Genomic DNA, 13,097 nt, shown 5'->3' on the forward strand with positions numbered 1-13,097 from the left:
TGTTAGAGGCAATGTTGTATCGTCATACAGATCCATCGATGTTCTTCATGAAATGTATGGAGTCCCTGAAGAAGGCAGCAGAAGAGCCTTTGTACGACGAGTCTAAGGGTTGTACCAAAGAGTTCACAACGCTCCGGACTGTGTTAAAGCTGTTGATGTTAAAAGCTAGATATGGTCTGTCTGATGCTGGCTTCGATGCGTTCTTGAGTATTGTCGAAGACATGCTTCCAAAGGAGAACAAAGTGCCTGCTAACACGTACTATGCAAAGAAACTAATCAGTCCACTCACTATGGGCGTGGAGAAGATCCACGTGTGTAGAAATCACTGTATCCTTTATCGAGGTGATGATTATAAAGAGTTGGAGAGCTGCCCAAAGTGTGGTGCAAGTAGGTACAAGACGAATAAAGACTATCGAGAGGAAGAGTGTGTTGCATCTGTGTCTAAAGGGAAGAAGCGAAAGAAAGCCAAAAAGAAGACTTCAAAATCCACGAGCAAAGAAAAAGAAGAAGTAGACTATTATGCGCTCAAAAAGATTCCTGCTTTGGTGATGTGGTACCTCCCCATCGTCGATCGATTGAGGTGTTTGTTCGCTAACCCTGAGGATGCCAAACTTATGAGCTGGCATGCTTCTGATGAGCACAAAAACGATGGGAAGCTTCGACATCCAGCCGATGGGAAGCAGTGGCAAGATTTCAATGAGAACCACCGAGACTTTGTCGATGAACCAAGAAATGTTAGGTTTGCACTGAGTACTGATGGAATGAATCCATTTGTTGAAAGGAGCAGCAAGCATAGCACATGGCCAGTGATCCTCACCATATACAACCTTCCTCCATGGTTGATGCAGAAATGGAAGTACATTTTGCTAACCATCCTTATTTCTGGACCTACACAACCTGGAGTTGATATGGATGTATTTTTAGAGCCCTTAATGGGGGATATGAAATTATTGTGGGTAACGGGTGTTCAAATGTTGGATGAGTATTGTAAAGATTCATTCACGCTGAGAGCAATTATTTTTGTTACGATCAACGATTACCCTGCACTCTTCACATTATCAGGTCAGTTTAAGGGAAAGGTTGGCTGCACAGTATGCATTGATGGAACTGCTTATGTGTCCCTTACTGCATCTAAGAAGATAGTGTACATGAGGCACAGACGCTTTTTATTGGAAGGACACAGGTACCGCATGCGAAAGATGGATAAGTACTTTGACAATAATGGTGAACTACATTCTACTGCTCCATCGGGTAACAATAGAGGTCATAGAGTTTTTGAAATAGTCAGGAATATCAAGTTTGTTTTCGGGAAGAAGACAAAAGACGGAAAAACAAGGAAGGATGCCAAACCAGCTCCGGGGGCTATATTCAAGAAAAAGTCTATTTTCTTCGAGTACTTGCCTTACTGGAAAGAGTTAGATGTGTGACATGTGATCGATGGTATGCACGTTCAGAAGAACGTGTTTGAAAGCATAATTGGCACCTTGCTAGACATAAAGGGCAAAACAAAAGAAGGGCTCAATTCACGCATGGACTTGGTAAATTTAGGCATAAAAAAGGAACTACATCCTGTTCTTCAAGAAAATGGGAAGTACCATCTCCCAGCAGCAAGCTACAATCTCAATGTAGATGAGAAACATGCGATGTGTGTTTGGCTTAAGAATTTGAAAGTCCCATCCGGATTCTGCTCTAGCATACGGGGTATTGTGTCAATGAAAGACCTGATAGTCACCAACTACAACTCACATGATTGTCATGTCATGCTGACTACATTCCTACCTATTGCCATCAGGGCTATAAATCCTCTGTTTTTAAAGATGGCAATCACACGGTTGTGCTACTTTTTCAACAGAATTTCACAAAAGGTAATTGACCGTGATGAGTTGGCATCTCTTCAGGAATTCGCAGTGGAGACAATATCACAGTTTGAGATGTGTTTCCCTCCATCGTTCTTTGATATTATGGTGCACTTGGTGCCACAAATAGAGGCATTGGGTCCTATGTACTTGCATGAAATGTGGACGTACGAGCGTTTCATGTCAATACTGAATGGCTATGTATCAACCCGTGCTCGTCCCGAGGCATCCATGATAGACGGGTACTGTACCGAAGAGGCCATTGAGTCCGGAGGTCCATTCTGCAATAGTATCCTAAAAGACTAGGTTGCAATAGGTTTGCCTCCGTCACGACACGAGGGTAGATTGTATGGAAGCGGGAGGATGGGACGGAAATCTTTCATCCCACCAGATTACAATACAGTATTTGAGGCACATCACAGCATCCTACATCAGCTAGCAATAATAGAGCCATTTATCCAACAACACATCAATGAGCTTCATGAGCCAAATCCTGGGCATACGGCTGATTGGGTAATGAAGCAACATAAGCAGCGGTTCAGCACATGGCTAATGGTGAAGGACATTCCACATGGAGAAACAATAGAAGAACAAACCATCAAGGGGTTGGCATCTGGACCATCACGCCAGGTCACAACATGGCAAACCTATGACATTACTGGATTCACATTTTGTACCAAGTCCAAGGACAAAAAGAGCATGTCACAAAACAGTGGTGTTCGATGTGAGGCCATAGATGATGAAACTGGTGAGATTATTACATATTTTGGCTTTATTGAGGACATATGGGAACTAGACTATGGTACATTTCATATCTCGGTTTTCCGATGTCAATGGGTTGAAGACAAACATGTCACGGTAGACAACTATGGGGTCAGAGTTCTTGATCTAAGTAAGGTAGGTTACAAAGATGACCCATGGATCCTTGCTAATCGTGTTGCATAGGTCTTCTATGCCGAACAGATCATTTCTAACAATGAGAAGAAAAGCACCGACAAACCGAAGCATGTAGTTTTTCCTAGAAAACAACAAGCTATAGGAGTTGATGGTGTATCTGATTTAGAGGATTTTAACCAGTTCAACGACATGTCTCTTTTCATAGACCATCCAACCAAGATAAGGAACGTTGAGCGAAGCATCCCACGCAATTCGATGCCCTGGGTACGCCACGATGGACAAGGCAGAACAATAGCTCCCTAAATTATATAGTTGTCATGTAATTGATTATTGTTAGGACATGTCATTTAATTGATTATTGTTAGCGACAAACCGAAGCATGTAATTTTACACGACTTTCTAGTGACTTTCTAGAGAGGAGAGGGAGAGGGAGAGGGAGAGAGAGGAGAGAGAGAGGAGAGAGAGAGGAGAGTGAGAGGAGAGAGAGGGAAAGATAGAGGAGGGAGAGAGAGGGAAGAGAGAGGAGGGAGAGAGGAGAGATAGAGGAGGGAGAGGGGAGAGAGGAGGGAGAGGAGAGAGAGGATAGAGAGGAGAGAGAGAGGAGAGGAGAGAGAGAGGAGAGGAGAGAGAGGAGAGAGAGAGAGGGAAGAGAGAGGAGGGAGAGAGGAGGGAGAGGGGAGAGAGAGGAGAGAGAGGAGAGAGAGAGAGAGAGGAGGGAGAGAGAGAAGTAATATATAAATATATATTATGTATACTAAATATATATATTTATATATTTAATATGTATACAAATTTATATACTTAATATATGTATATATCATAAAAAGTAATATACTAAAAATATTACTACTGGCGGTTCACAACGAAAACCGCCAGTAGAAATAGCCTCCACAGTCTGTGGAAGCCATTTCTACTGGCGGTAGAAATATCTCCTATATAAAGGAGCGCGCGCGGGGCCGAAAATTTCTCTAAGTCTTTGGCGCCCAGTCTTTTACACTCCCGCCGTCAGGCTGCCGAAATTTTGCCCCGACGATCTTCTCCGTCGTGCGCCGCCGTCATCCACGTCGTCGTCCCCGCCGTCGTCCCCGCGCCGTAGGTACATTCCCCTCTCTCCCTCCCTTCTTCGACTTCGATCGTGCTCGGGCACGCCGCCGCCGCGCGCGTGTAAAAACCCTAGGGCGTGCGTCTCTGCAGAGAGTGAGAGAGAGGGAGAGGAGAGGAGAGAGGGAAAGGGAAGAGAGAGGAGGGAGAGGGAAGAGAGAGGAGGGAGAGGGAAGAGAGAGGAGAGGAGAGAGGGAAAGGGAAGAGAGAGGAAAGAGAGAGAGGAGAGAGGGAGAGAGAGAGAAGAGAGAGGAGGGAGAAGGAAGAGAGAGGAGGGTGGAGAAGAGAGAGGAGAGGAGGGAGGGAAAGGGAAGAGAGGAGTAGATCACCAACATCTCCGACGATGAAGATGGGGAGATCGATTAGACGACACTGATAGACGACGAGGAGTAGAAAAGTAGAAATTACTATATATGTTCTAATCTTAGTATGGTATTATATATAAGAACTTAGTATGATAGACGACGTATTATGTAAGAACTTAGTATGATATTATATATATATGTTCTAATCTTTTGTTCCAATCTGATGAAAGGGGTACACAACTCGATAATATCCGTATGACTCTCCCTCTCTCCCTCTCTATACGTTCTATACGACTCTCCATCTCTCTCTCTACGTCCTATACGACTCCTCCTCTCTCCCTCTATATATGTTCTATACGACTCTCCATCTCTCTCTATGTTCTATACGACTCTCCCTCTCTCCCTCTCTATACGTTCTATACGACTCTCCATCTCTCTCTCTACGTCATATACGACTCTCCCTCTCTATACGTAACTCGATAATATCCGTATCACAATATTAGGGGTTAGGGTTAGGGCTTAGGGTTAGTGTTAGTGGTTAAGGGTTAGGGTATTTGTTAATATGAATTTAATTATTGCTTATGTTAATATGTATTTGTATTTATATAGCTCAATGAGTTATCCAATCAAGGACCAAGGATTAGGGCCCGACCACATGGATAAGAGTGTTGCTCAAGAACAATCCAGCAGTGAAGGATATGAAATGCCTAGCGACCCTTTTCCTACCACTAGCATAGATAGGGCCGCTCGCCATGAGTTGCAACATGACCCTACTTATGATCCACAAGACCATGAGGTAAATTACATATCCTTAATTTCGTGTGTGTACCTAATTAATTAGCTGATTTCACAATGTCTATTACACATGCATGATTTCTTGTGCATTTTATTACATGAATAGGATGTCTTGTCTCAATTTCGTGCGATGCTCGAAAAAGCTGCGGCACGATACCAAGACGCACCGGAACCGACCCAAGACGCACCGGAACCGACCCAAGGCGCACCGGAATCGACCGAGACAACCACCGAGAGGTCAAGGAAAAGGAAGCAGAGCGATCGAAACAGAGGTGACAGGGGGCTAAACAAGTTTCGTGACAAGACATATAAAATCGCAGACGTGAGCCCGAATGGTCAGCCCCTAGCTCCAGAAGAGGCACTGCCTAAGTTCCGGAATGCACTTGGGTTCTTAGTTAGAGATAATCTTGACATCACAATCCAACAGTGGAGAGATGTATCAGATAATGGCAAGAATCAAATGTGGAATAAGCTAATAACGAGGTTTGTTTTGCCTCGGGGTTCATAAGAACTCGTGAAAAAATACACGATGAAGCAGTTTGCAATCAATTTCCGAAACTGGAGGTCTGAGATGAATACAAAGTTTGCAAAGAAAGACCTAGACCTGACGAAAAAATATAAAATCTCAGCAGGTCAGTGGGCAGTATTTCTAGAGCAGAGGAGCAGCCCTGATTTCATATCGCTAAGTGAGGCAAATTCGGAACTATCTAAGAAGAACAAATACCACCACCACCTTAGCACAGGTGGTTACAAGCGTTAGGTTCCTAAATGGAGACAAGAAGATGCCGAGAAGAAGGCTGCAGGGTTGCCGACGCTGTCCGAGCAACTTGGTGAAAGGACAGCTAATTGGATCCATGCTAGAAAACCAAGGGAAACTGAGTCTGGTGTATCTTTTGATGACCCCACTATTGAAGAAGCGGCAAAAAACATATATGCAATTGCAGCTAAGTAGAGCCAAATAAAATTTAAGACGCAAAGGGAGAGAGACATTCTAAGGACTGGTCTCGGTAACCCTGAGCATCCTGGTCGTGTACGAGGAATCTCATCTAAGGAAGGATGGAAGGAAGGATTCGGACCACAATGGGAAGGTATGTACAAGAAACGTGATCGATACAAGGAAGAGATGGCGAATTATTTTAAGGAGGAGGCCAAGAAAGAGTTCAAAGGCCTGATGTCTGAAATGCTATCGAATCCTCCTCTAGAATTGATGCAGCAATTGGCGATGGCGAGTGCAATGTCTGTTCAACAGATGACCACTCCACAGATGCAAATAATTCCAGCAGCTCAACCGCCGGCCTCCACCGAGGGTACGACCATCCCAAGCTCTATCGCGTCAACGGGAAATAAGGTCCGCTATCCAGTTGATGACATCACAAGGCCTGTGGCATGCACACTAGTTATAAGATATGGTATTAACAATCAGTGTACAAAGAAAGTAGCCACAGGCCTTGCGATCCCAGGACGCAAGTTCCATGGAAACGACATTCCAGAAGAATATTGCAGGGTAGAAGTGACGACAGTCGTCCAAGGATCCGAGGACGACATGTTAGACATCCCAATGCTAGTGCCAGTAAAAGGGTTGGGTATCTCAACCCAATAAAGATATGCGAGGATAGCCACAATTTTAGAATCGGAAAAGACAACGAAGAATTGCATGGACTAACGGACGAAGAAATTGAGGTGCGTATCCAGGATCTGAAGAAGGATTTTGAAGAAAGATACGCCACCTACATAGGATACGCAATGCTTCAATTTCAAGACAGGGAATCCATAGTGGCCCCGTACAACTTTAAGTAAGTGTGATTTTGCATAAATAAAATTAATAATTTCAATACACATGTATCACAAGTTTGATTCGTACAGGGACCACTGGATATGCTTCATCATTTATCCTAAGGTTGGAAAGGTGCTGGTGCTCGACTCCTTGCACATCGAGCCTTCGGCCTATTCAAAATTCCTCAGCATCTTAGAGCTGTAAGCCTTTTCTATGCATGCATACTTATATCGATGAGAATTGTAGAATAACATGGTGATTCTATTTGAGATCACAGGGCATTTAGGTTTTATAAGCTACGAGGTGGAAATTACGACACGTCCAAAAAAGGCGTGCCACTAGACATCCATTTATAATTGGCCGGTAAGTCTGTGAATTTATAAATACATATCATACATGTACGTACATAGGACAATGTTGCAACTAAATAACCAATCTCCCGTTATGTAGTGCCACAAGCAACCACCCGGATCAGTCCTATGTGGGTTCTACGTGTGCGAGTTCATGAGAATGAACGGACGATACATCACGAACCCTGGCAAGGTATTATTAGTAATAGTCACGTATGTATTTATGTCATTAAAGATGCAAATGTGTTATTATTGAGTATAAATAGATGATGTTTATAAACTTCCTTTACAGCAATTTCAAAAAGGAAGCCCGAATAACTTGACTGAAGGTGCATTGCATGGCATAGTTGAGGACCTGTGCACATTCATATTGAAAGAGGTCATTCCCGCAGAAGGGAAATATCACGATGCTTCCGGAACATTAGCTTTGCCAGAGTTTAGAATACTAACAGAAATTAGTAGACTATCTCTTAGCCGAGATAGTTATTAGAGCTTAAGTGAAAACTTTGATGCATATAATGTGTGATGTATATGGTTGTAAACAAGACTTTGATGTATATAAATGTATGATAGAATTTAATTCCATGTTTCTTTTAATATCAATACTACATGTTTATCAATATCAATATATATGTTTGTGTGTGTAAATATATATAAATTTCAGTACTGATTGAAAATTTAAAAAAAGGCGGGAAAACTTCCACTGACGGCTAAATAAAAAAACCGCCAGTGGAAATAACCGCCAGTGGAAATGCTATTTCCACTGGCGGTTTGCTTAAGAAACCCGCCAGTGGAAATTATATTTTCACTGGCGGTTCTAGAATAACCGCTAGTGGAAATGGCGATTTCCACTGGCCCCTAGCACTGGCGGCACTGAAAAACGCCAGTGCAAACAGCTCTAGAACCGCCACTATAGAGCCTCTGTGTACTAGTGGCTGGAGCACCCTAGCCTACTATCGCGACCGCATCGGCGACGCAGACGCAACACCACGGCGGCGGAACCTTCTCTTTCCCTACTCGCCGATTCCTCGCTGCTATGTGTCGTTGGGGCAAAGGAGGAATGGAGGGGTTGGCCTTGATATATAGAAGGCAGGGTGCAGTCGGACAGTGCCGAGCAGATCTTGGCCCGGTTGTTAGGCTAGCAAGGATCTCGGGCGGGGCGGTTATGGTGGCGCGATGCCTGGATAGCAGGGAAGCAGGGGGAGTTCTAGCTGACAGGTGGGGTCAGCCGCGTCTGACTGAGTGGTGAAGATCGTGGGGGTCCACTAGGCAGAGTGCGTGCACGCGGGGACATGCATCCGACGTGTGGTCCAGCCCGGCAGCGCACACAATGCGCATGATGAGAGACTAGGCAATGGGCCCCGTCTGGCGGTGACGAGTTCACACGGACGCGAGGAACGGTGACCGGGCCGCGCAGGAGCAAGGTTAAGTGGGCCAGACACGGGGAATTGGCCCAATTGAGTGTTTTTTCTTTTTCTTTTCCTGTTTTCTTTTCTTCTCTATTTTTAGATTTCAAATTCCACTTCATATTTGTTGTAAAGTCCATACCTAGGTTAAATGTACAAATCCAAATCTTAGGATGAAAAGATTATATTTATTTATATATTTATTTTCTTTATATGGTATTTTATTTCTCTTCCTCTTTTGTTATTTCCCATTTCCAAATTTTAAAATTAGGTCTTAAATCCTAATTTTGATACTAATTTATTTCTATTAATATGATGATGATTATTATTAAATGCACACACAAATAAATCTCAGCATGATGCATATATTATTTAGGTGTTATTAGCTACTTAATCACTTTAAATGCGGTTGTTCACATGTTATAATCAATAGAGGTCAAAACATATAAGGGAAATAACTCCTTTATGATTTAAAAAATTGGGTATCACAATCTGTCAGCATTTTTTAGTTGTGTTGGCATTTTTATCACTCTTTTTACATGGAGTTTTTTATGAAAACCTTATGTTCGTTTTTTTCACAGTTACTGCTGACAACTCGCAGTGAGGAAGAGTTTGATTTTGAGCTGACATTGAAATATATAAGAATTTGTTGTTCAAAAGAGCAGTTATTGCGTGCATCACTTGTAATTACCTTTTTAAAAAATAGTTTTCCCGTATATTTCTTTTCCACCTTATTAATGTACAAACATGTTTTGTTTTTATTATTGCATTTTTTTCGTTTTTTCATTATACGTAGGTGTTTGTCCCCATCAAGTATCGGACACACTCGGTGGTATATTGCATCAACATGGTTCATAAGCAGATCAACATTCTAGATTCTCAGAAATGGGAGCAGCAGTCAGGCAAAGATCAATTCCACGCTAGATTTTGCTTAAATTCTCGATAAAGGTTATCTGATCTATTGACTGTGTACACAGACGTGGAGTTTCCTGACATAGCACAGTGGGGGATGTCTTATATTGTAACACCTTAACAAAGGGGGTCGTCGAACTGTGCCTTTTTGTCATGTTACAACGGAGCAGATCGAGATTTTTAAATTGTGATCAACCATGTAAGTCACCCAAACTACGGTCAGTAAGAGATATAGTTGTACAGTAATAAACTTATACTAATCAGTAATAACTTCATGATGTCCAGTAATATATAGTTGATCATTAATAAACTTGATTTTGGTCAGTAGTATTTTTAGATCTTCAGTAGCAACTACATATTGTTCATTACTAACTATAGATTTTTAAGTAATAACTACATATAGTGCAATACTAATAATATGTTTTTTGCAATAACCACATGATGATTTCTATAAATATAGATTGAACAGTAATAACTACAGATTGCTAAGTAACAACTAGATACTGTACATAATACATATATATAATTCAATAATACTTTTCATATTTGGCCGACCTTTGTTATGTTGTATGTTACTTTTTCGCAGAAAAAGCACAAAATCATCTTGCTTAGGGTATGGATCCTCAACTTCATGTATCATTTCATTAACAAAGCAAAAAGGCCTTTCCCTATTTTCCTAGAGAAGTATGATCCTCTGTCGCTCTTCCCATTTCAAGACGTGCCCAGCTCAGCTCCAGATCGTTAAAAACAATATTATTTATGTCATATATAGTACAACATCCTAATGTGATAAGATGTAAAAAAACACATACAGTGCTCTCCATGCGTGGGTTTTGTGCACTTTTTGGTAAACGGATATTACCGACAGAGGGGAATTGTTCATAGGGATTATTACTGATGAAATGTTCGTTTATTAATGAAAGAACATTCGGATATTACCACCAGTTTTTTCGGGTACTACGGAAAAACGATCATTTTTTATTGAAAGAACGTTTGCTTTTTTTACTTAAGAAACGTGTGTTTTTACCGATAGATTTTTTCGTGTAGTACAGAGAAAAATCAAGTTTGTTTTTTACTAAAAAAGCGTGTGTTTATTTGAAATGCTTGGTTATTACTAGCGAACGTTTGGTTATTACCAACGAATCCGAACATAAGGGGAATTGTTCACGAGGATTATTACCGACGAAATGTTTGGCTATCACTGAAAAAACGTTCGGCTATTAGCCTATTACCCACAGTTTTTTCATGTACTACATAGAAATGATTAATTTTTATTGAAAGAACCTTTAGTTTGTCACTCAAAAAACGTGTGTTTATTACCGACAGATTTTTTCGAGTACTACAGAAAAAATCAAGTTTGTATTTTACATTATATATATATAATGAATTTTTTATAATTTAAAATCGACAAAGTATGAACTAAGACCGCTTCTCTCTCTTTATATGACATGACAGTGCTCTTGCCAACATTTTGAGATGCATGGTCATTCAGTTGACAAGACAAACCAATCGTCTGAAACTGAATTTCCGCATGAATAATGAAGCAAGCAAGCAGAAAGCAGATAGCTGAGAGCTGATCGACAAACAAACATCTGAGGCTGAATTGAAGCATCGTTACATCAAGGAACGTACTATAGCTACCACTTAAAAGAGAATTTGGGATAAGCAAGAAAGGTATCATTGTTCGTCACTACTTGAAGATGGTGTACTTATATTAGTATTGTTATATATATATATATATATATATATATATATATATATATATATATATATATATATATATATATATATATATATATATATATATATATTAGCATCGTCATCGTGGGCGTCGATCATCAGATCAGGCAAGGAATCCGAGCTTCTCTCCGTTCTTCTTGGCGAGGCGGATGAGGCCCTGCCGCTGCTTAGAGTCGGCGCCGATGGTCTTGCAGAACTCGTTGATGACCTGATCGAACGACGAGATATGAGATGGCAAATGATCTATGGAGAGCAGGAACAGGAACCCACCCAAGAGAGAGACCGACCTGCGAGTGCAGCGCGATTGCTTTCCCCCTCAGCTGGTTGAAGCGTTTGCGGCCAATGATGTTGCGCGCCACCACGACGAGCGGTGCGAACAGCCCCTTGCCATCGTTCACGTTGCCCATCATCTGCGCCGGCGACCGCAGCGGTCGCGCGCCAGACCGAGGTCTGGCTGACACCGACGACGTCGCCAACACGGAGTAGGCGTGGTGGTCGTCGCCGGAAACCGAGCTGGACCACGTCGGGAGAGCTCGCACCCGGGAGAAGGAGACAGCCGCCGCCATGCCCTTTGCCCTTGCTCTTGCTCTTGCTAGAGGCTGGCTAAGCTTACCCCGCTCGAACAGCAACGAACCTAGAACGTATAGGAGAGAAAAGAGAAGCGCGCAGCTGAAGCTAGGGGAATTGGTCGGGTGGTTAGTGGTGGTGCGACTACGAACCATGGGATGGAAGAGATGGAAAGGGTGGGGAGCCTTGTGGTGGGGAGGAAGCCACACCACAGAGGCGCCGTGACTACACCGCATGTGGCTGGCTGGCTACTCTTTCCGCCAAGAAATCGATGTTGAATTTCCAACCAAGAGATGCGTTCGAAATGTCTGGTGGTCTCGCTCTCAGCAACGACTCGAGGGGATGAGGAGTTCCTGGGCAGCAACCAACGGCTTCTGCACTGCTGACACGCCAGACCCTACCTGAGCACAGTCAAGTGCATGGCATCAATTTGTCTACCACACTCATACAACTCTAAATTTCTACCCTAAAAAAATATTCTGTCCTTGTCAGCAAAATTTTCTACCCAATATCATAACTCTCCGTAATCATATTTACTCTATATCTCAACTCTATATCAACTACCATATATTATATTATTTTTTAATTTTTGATTCCTAACCTACCAACCTCCTCTAAGGGTCAAGCTGCTTATTGTGGCTAGTTTAGAACTCCATTTTTTCACGAAATTTGTATTTTTTCAAGGAAGGACTAGTTTGAGAACTCTATTTTTAAAGAGATTTTTATTTTCTCAAGGAAAAATGAACTAATTTTCCTTGGGAAGATAAAAATCCCTTTGAAAAATGGGATTCCCAAACTAGCCCGAAAAATGAACTAACTTTTCTTGGGAAAGTAAAAATCGCTTGGTAAAATGGGTTTCTCAAACTAGCCCTAAGGTGTGTTGCAGACCGTCTAGACTATCACAATAGCACTGCAGAGGATTTTCGGCGGCCGCAAACCCTAGCCACCGAAAATAAACTATTTTCGGCGGCCATGACACAGGCCGCCAAAATTATCGGATTTTAAAAGTCAGATATCTCTTCTCTCTTTCCTTCTCCCTCCCTCCTCTCTCACGACACGAGCGGCTGCAAAGTCGCCACTGCCGCCCCGGCCACCGACGAGCCCTCCTCCTGCCACCAAAGTTATGTGTAATGCATAATTTACTTTTAGTTTCTTTAAATTATCTGATGTATTATTTGCTTTTTATTAAATATATTTAATTTTATGGAGCTAATACCGTTAATACTTTTTATTGAACAGGATGAGTAGTAGGAAAACCAGGCACACTGCGAGGGGGTTTCTTAATACGGCTAGCAGGATAGTCCCTGGTGCACGTTCCCTTTTCCAAGGGAGTTCTTCTAGCTAGAGAAGACAGAAGGTGTTGCTGAGACACGTCCGACCAGAGTTGCGTGGTA

The 13,097-nt window shown here is 42.3% G+C and overlaps 1 protein-coding gene across 1 annotated transcript; it reads right to left on the reverse strand.

The window, feature by feature from the left end:
- Window positions 1-10,816: 10,816 nt before the first annotated feature.
- LOC103653244 (protein PROTON GRADIENT REGULATION 5, chloroplastic) lies at window positions 10,817-12,011 on the reverse strand. Its single transcript, XM_020551829.3, has 2 exons — window positions 11,424-12,011; window positions 10,817-11,344 (listed from the first exon to the last, which is right to left on the reverse strand). The coding sequence occupies exons 1-2, from the start codon at window positions 11,937-11,939 to the stop codon at window positions 11,240-11,242; spliced, it is 621 nt and encodes a 206-aa protein (XP_020407418.1). The 5' UTR covers window positions 11,940-12,011; the 3' UTR covers window positions 10,817-11,239.
- Window positions 12,012-13,097: the final 1,086 nt, after the last annotated feature.

Source organism: Zea mays, chromosome 4 (assembly GCF_902167145.1).
Source record: "Zea mays cultivar B73 chromosome 4, Zm-B73-REFERENCE-NAM-5.0, whole genome shotgun sequence".
NCBI lineage: Eukaryota > Viridiplantae > Streptophyta > Magnoliopsida > Poales > Poaceae > Zea > Zea mays.

What these genes read in the sequence shown, in the direction of transcription:
- LOC103653244 (XM_020551829.3), bottom strand. Translation starts at nt 11,939, where the DNA reads ATGCGGTGTAGTCACGGCGCCTCTGTGGTGTGGCTTCCTCCCCACCAC. An exon ending in CAATCGCGCTGCACTCGCAG is followed by an intron (nt 11,345 to 11,423) that starts GTCGGTCTCTCT and finishes TCGTTCGATCAG; the next exon opens with GTCATCAACGAGTTCTGCAA.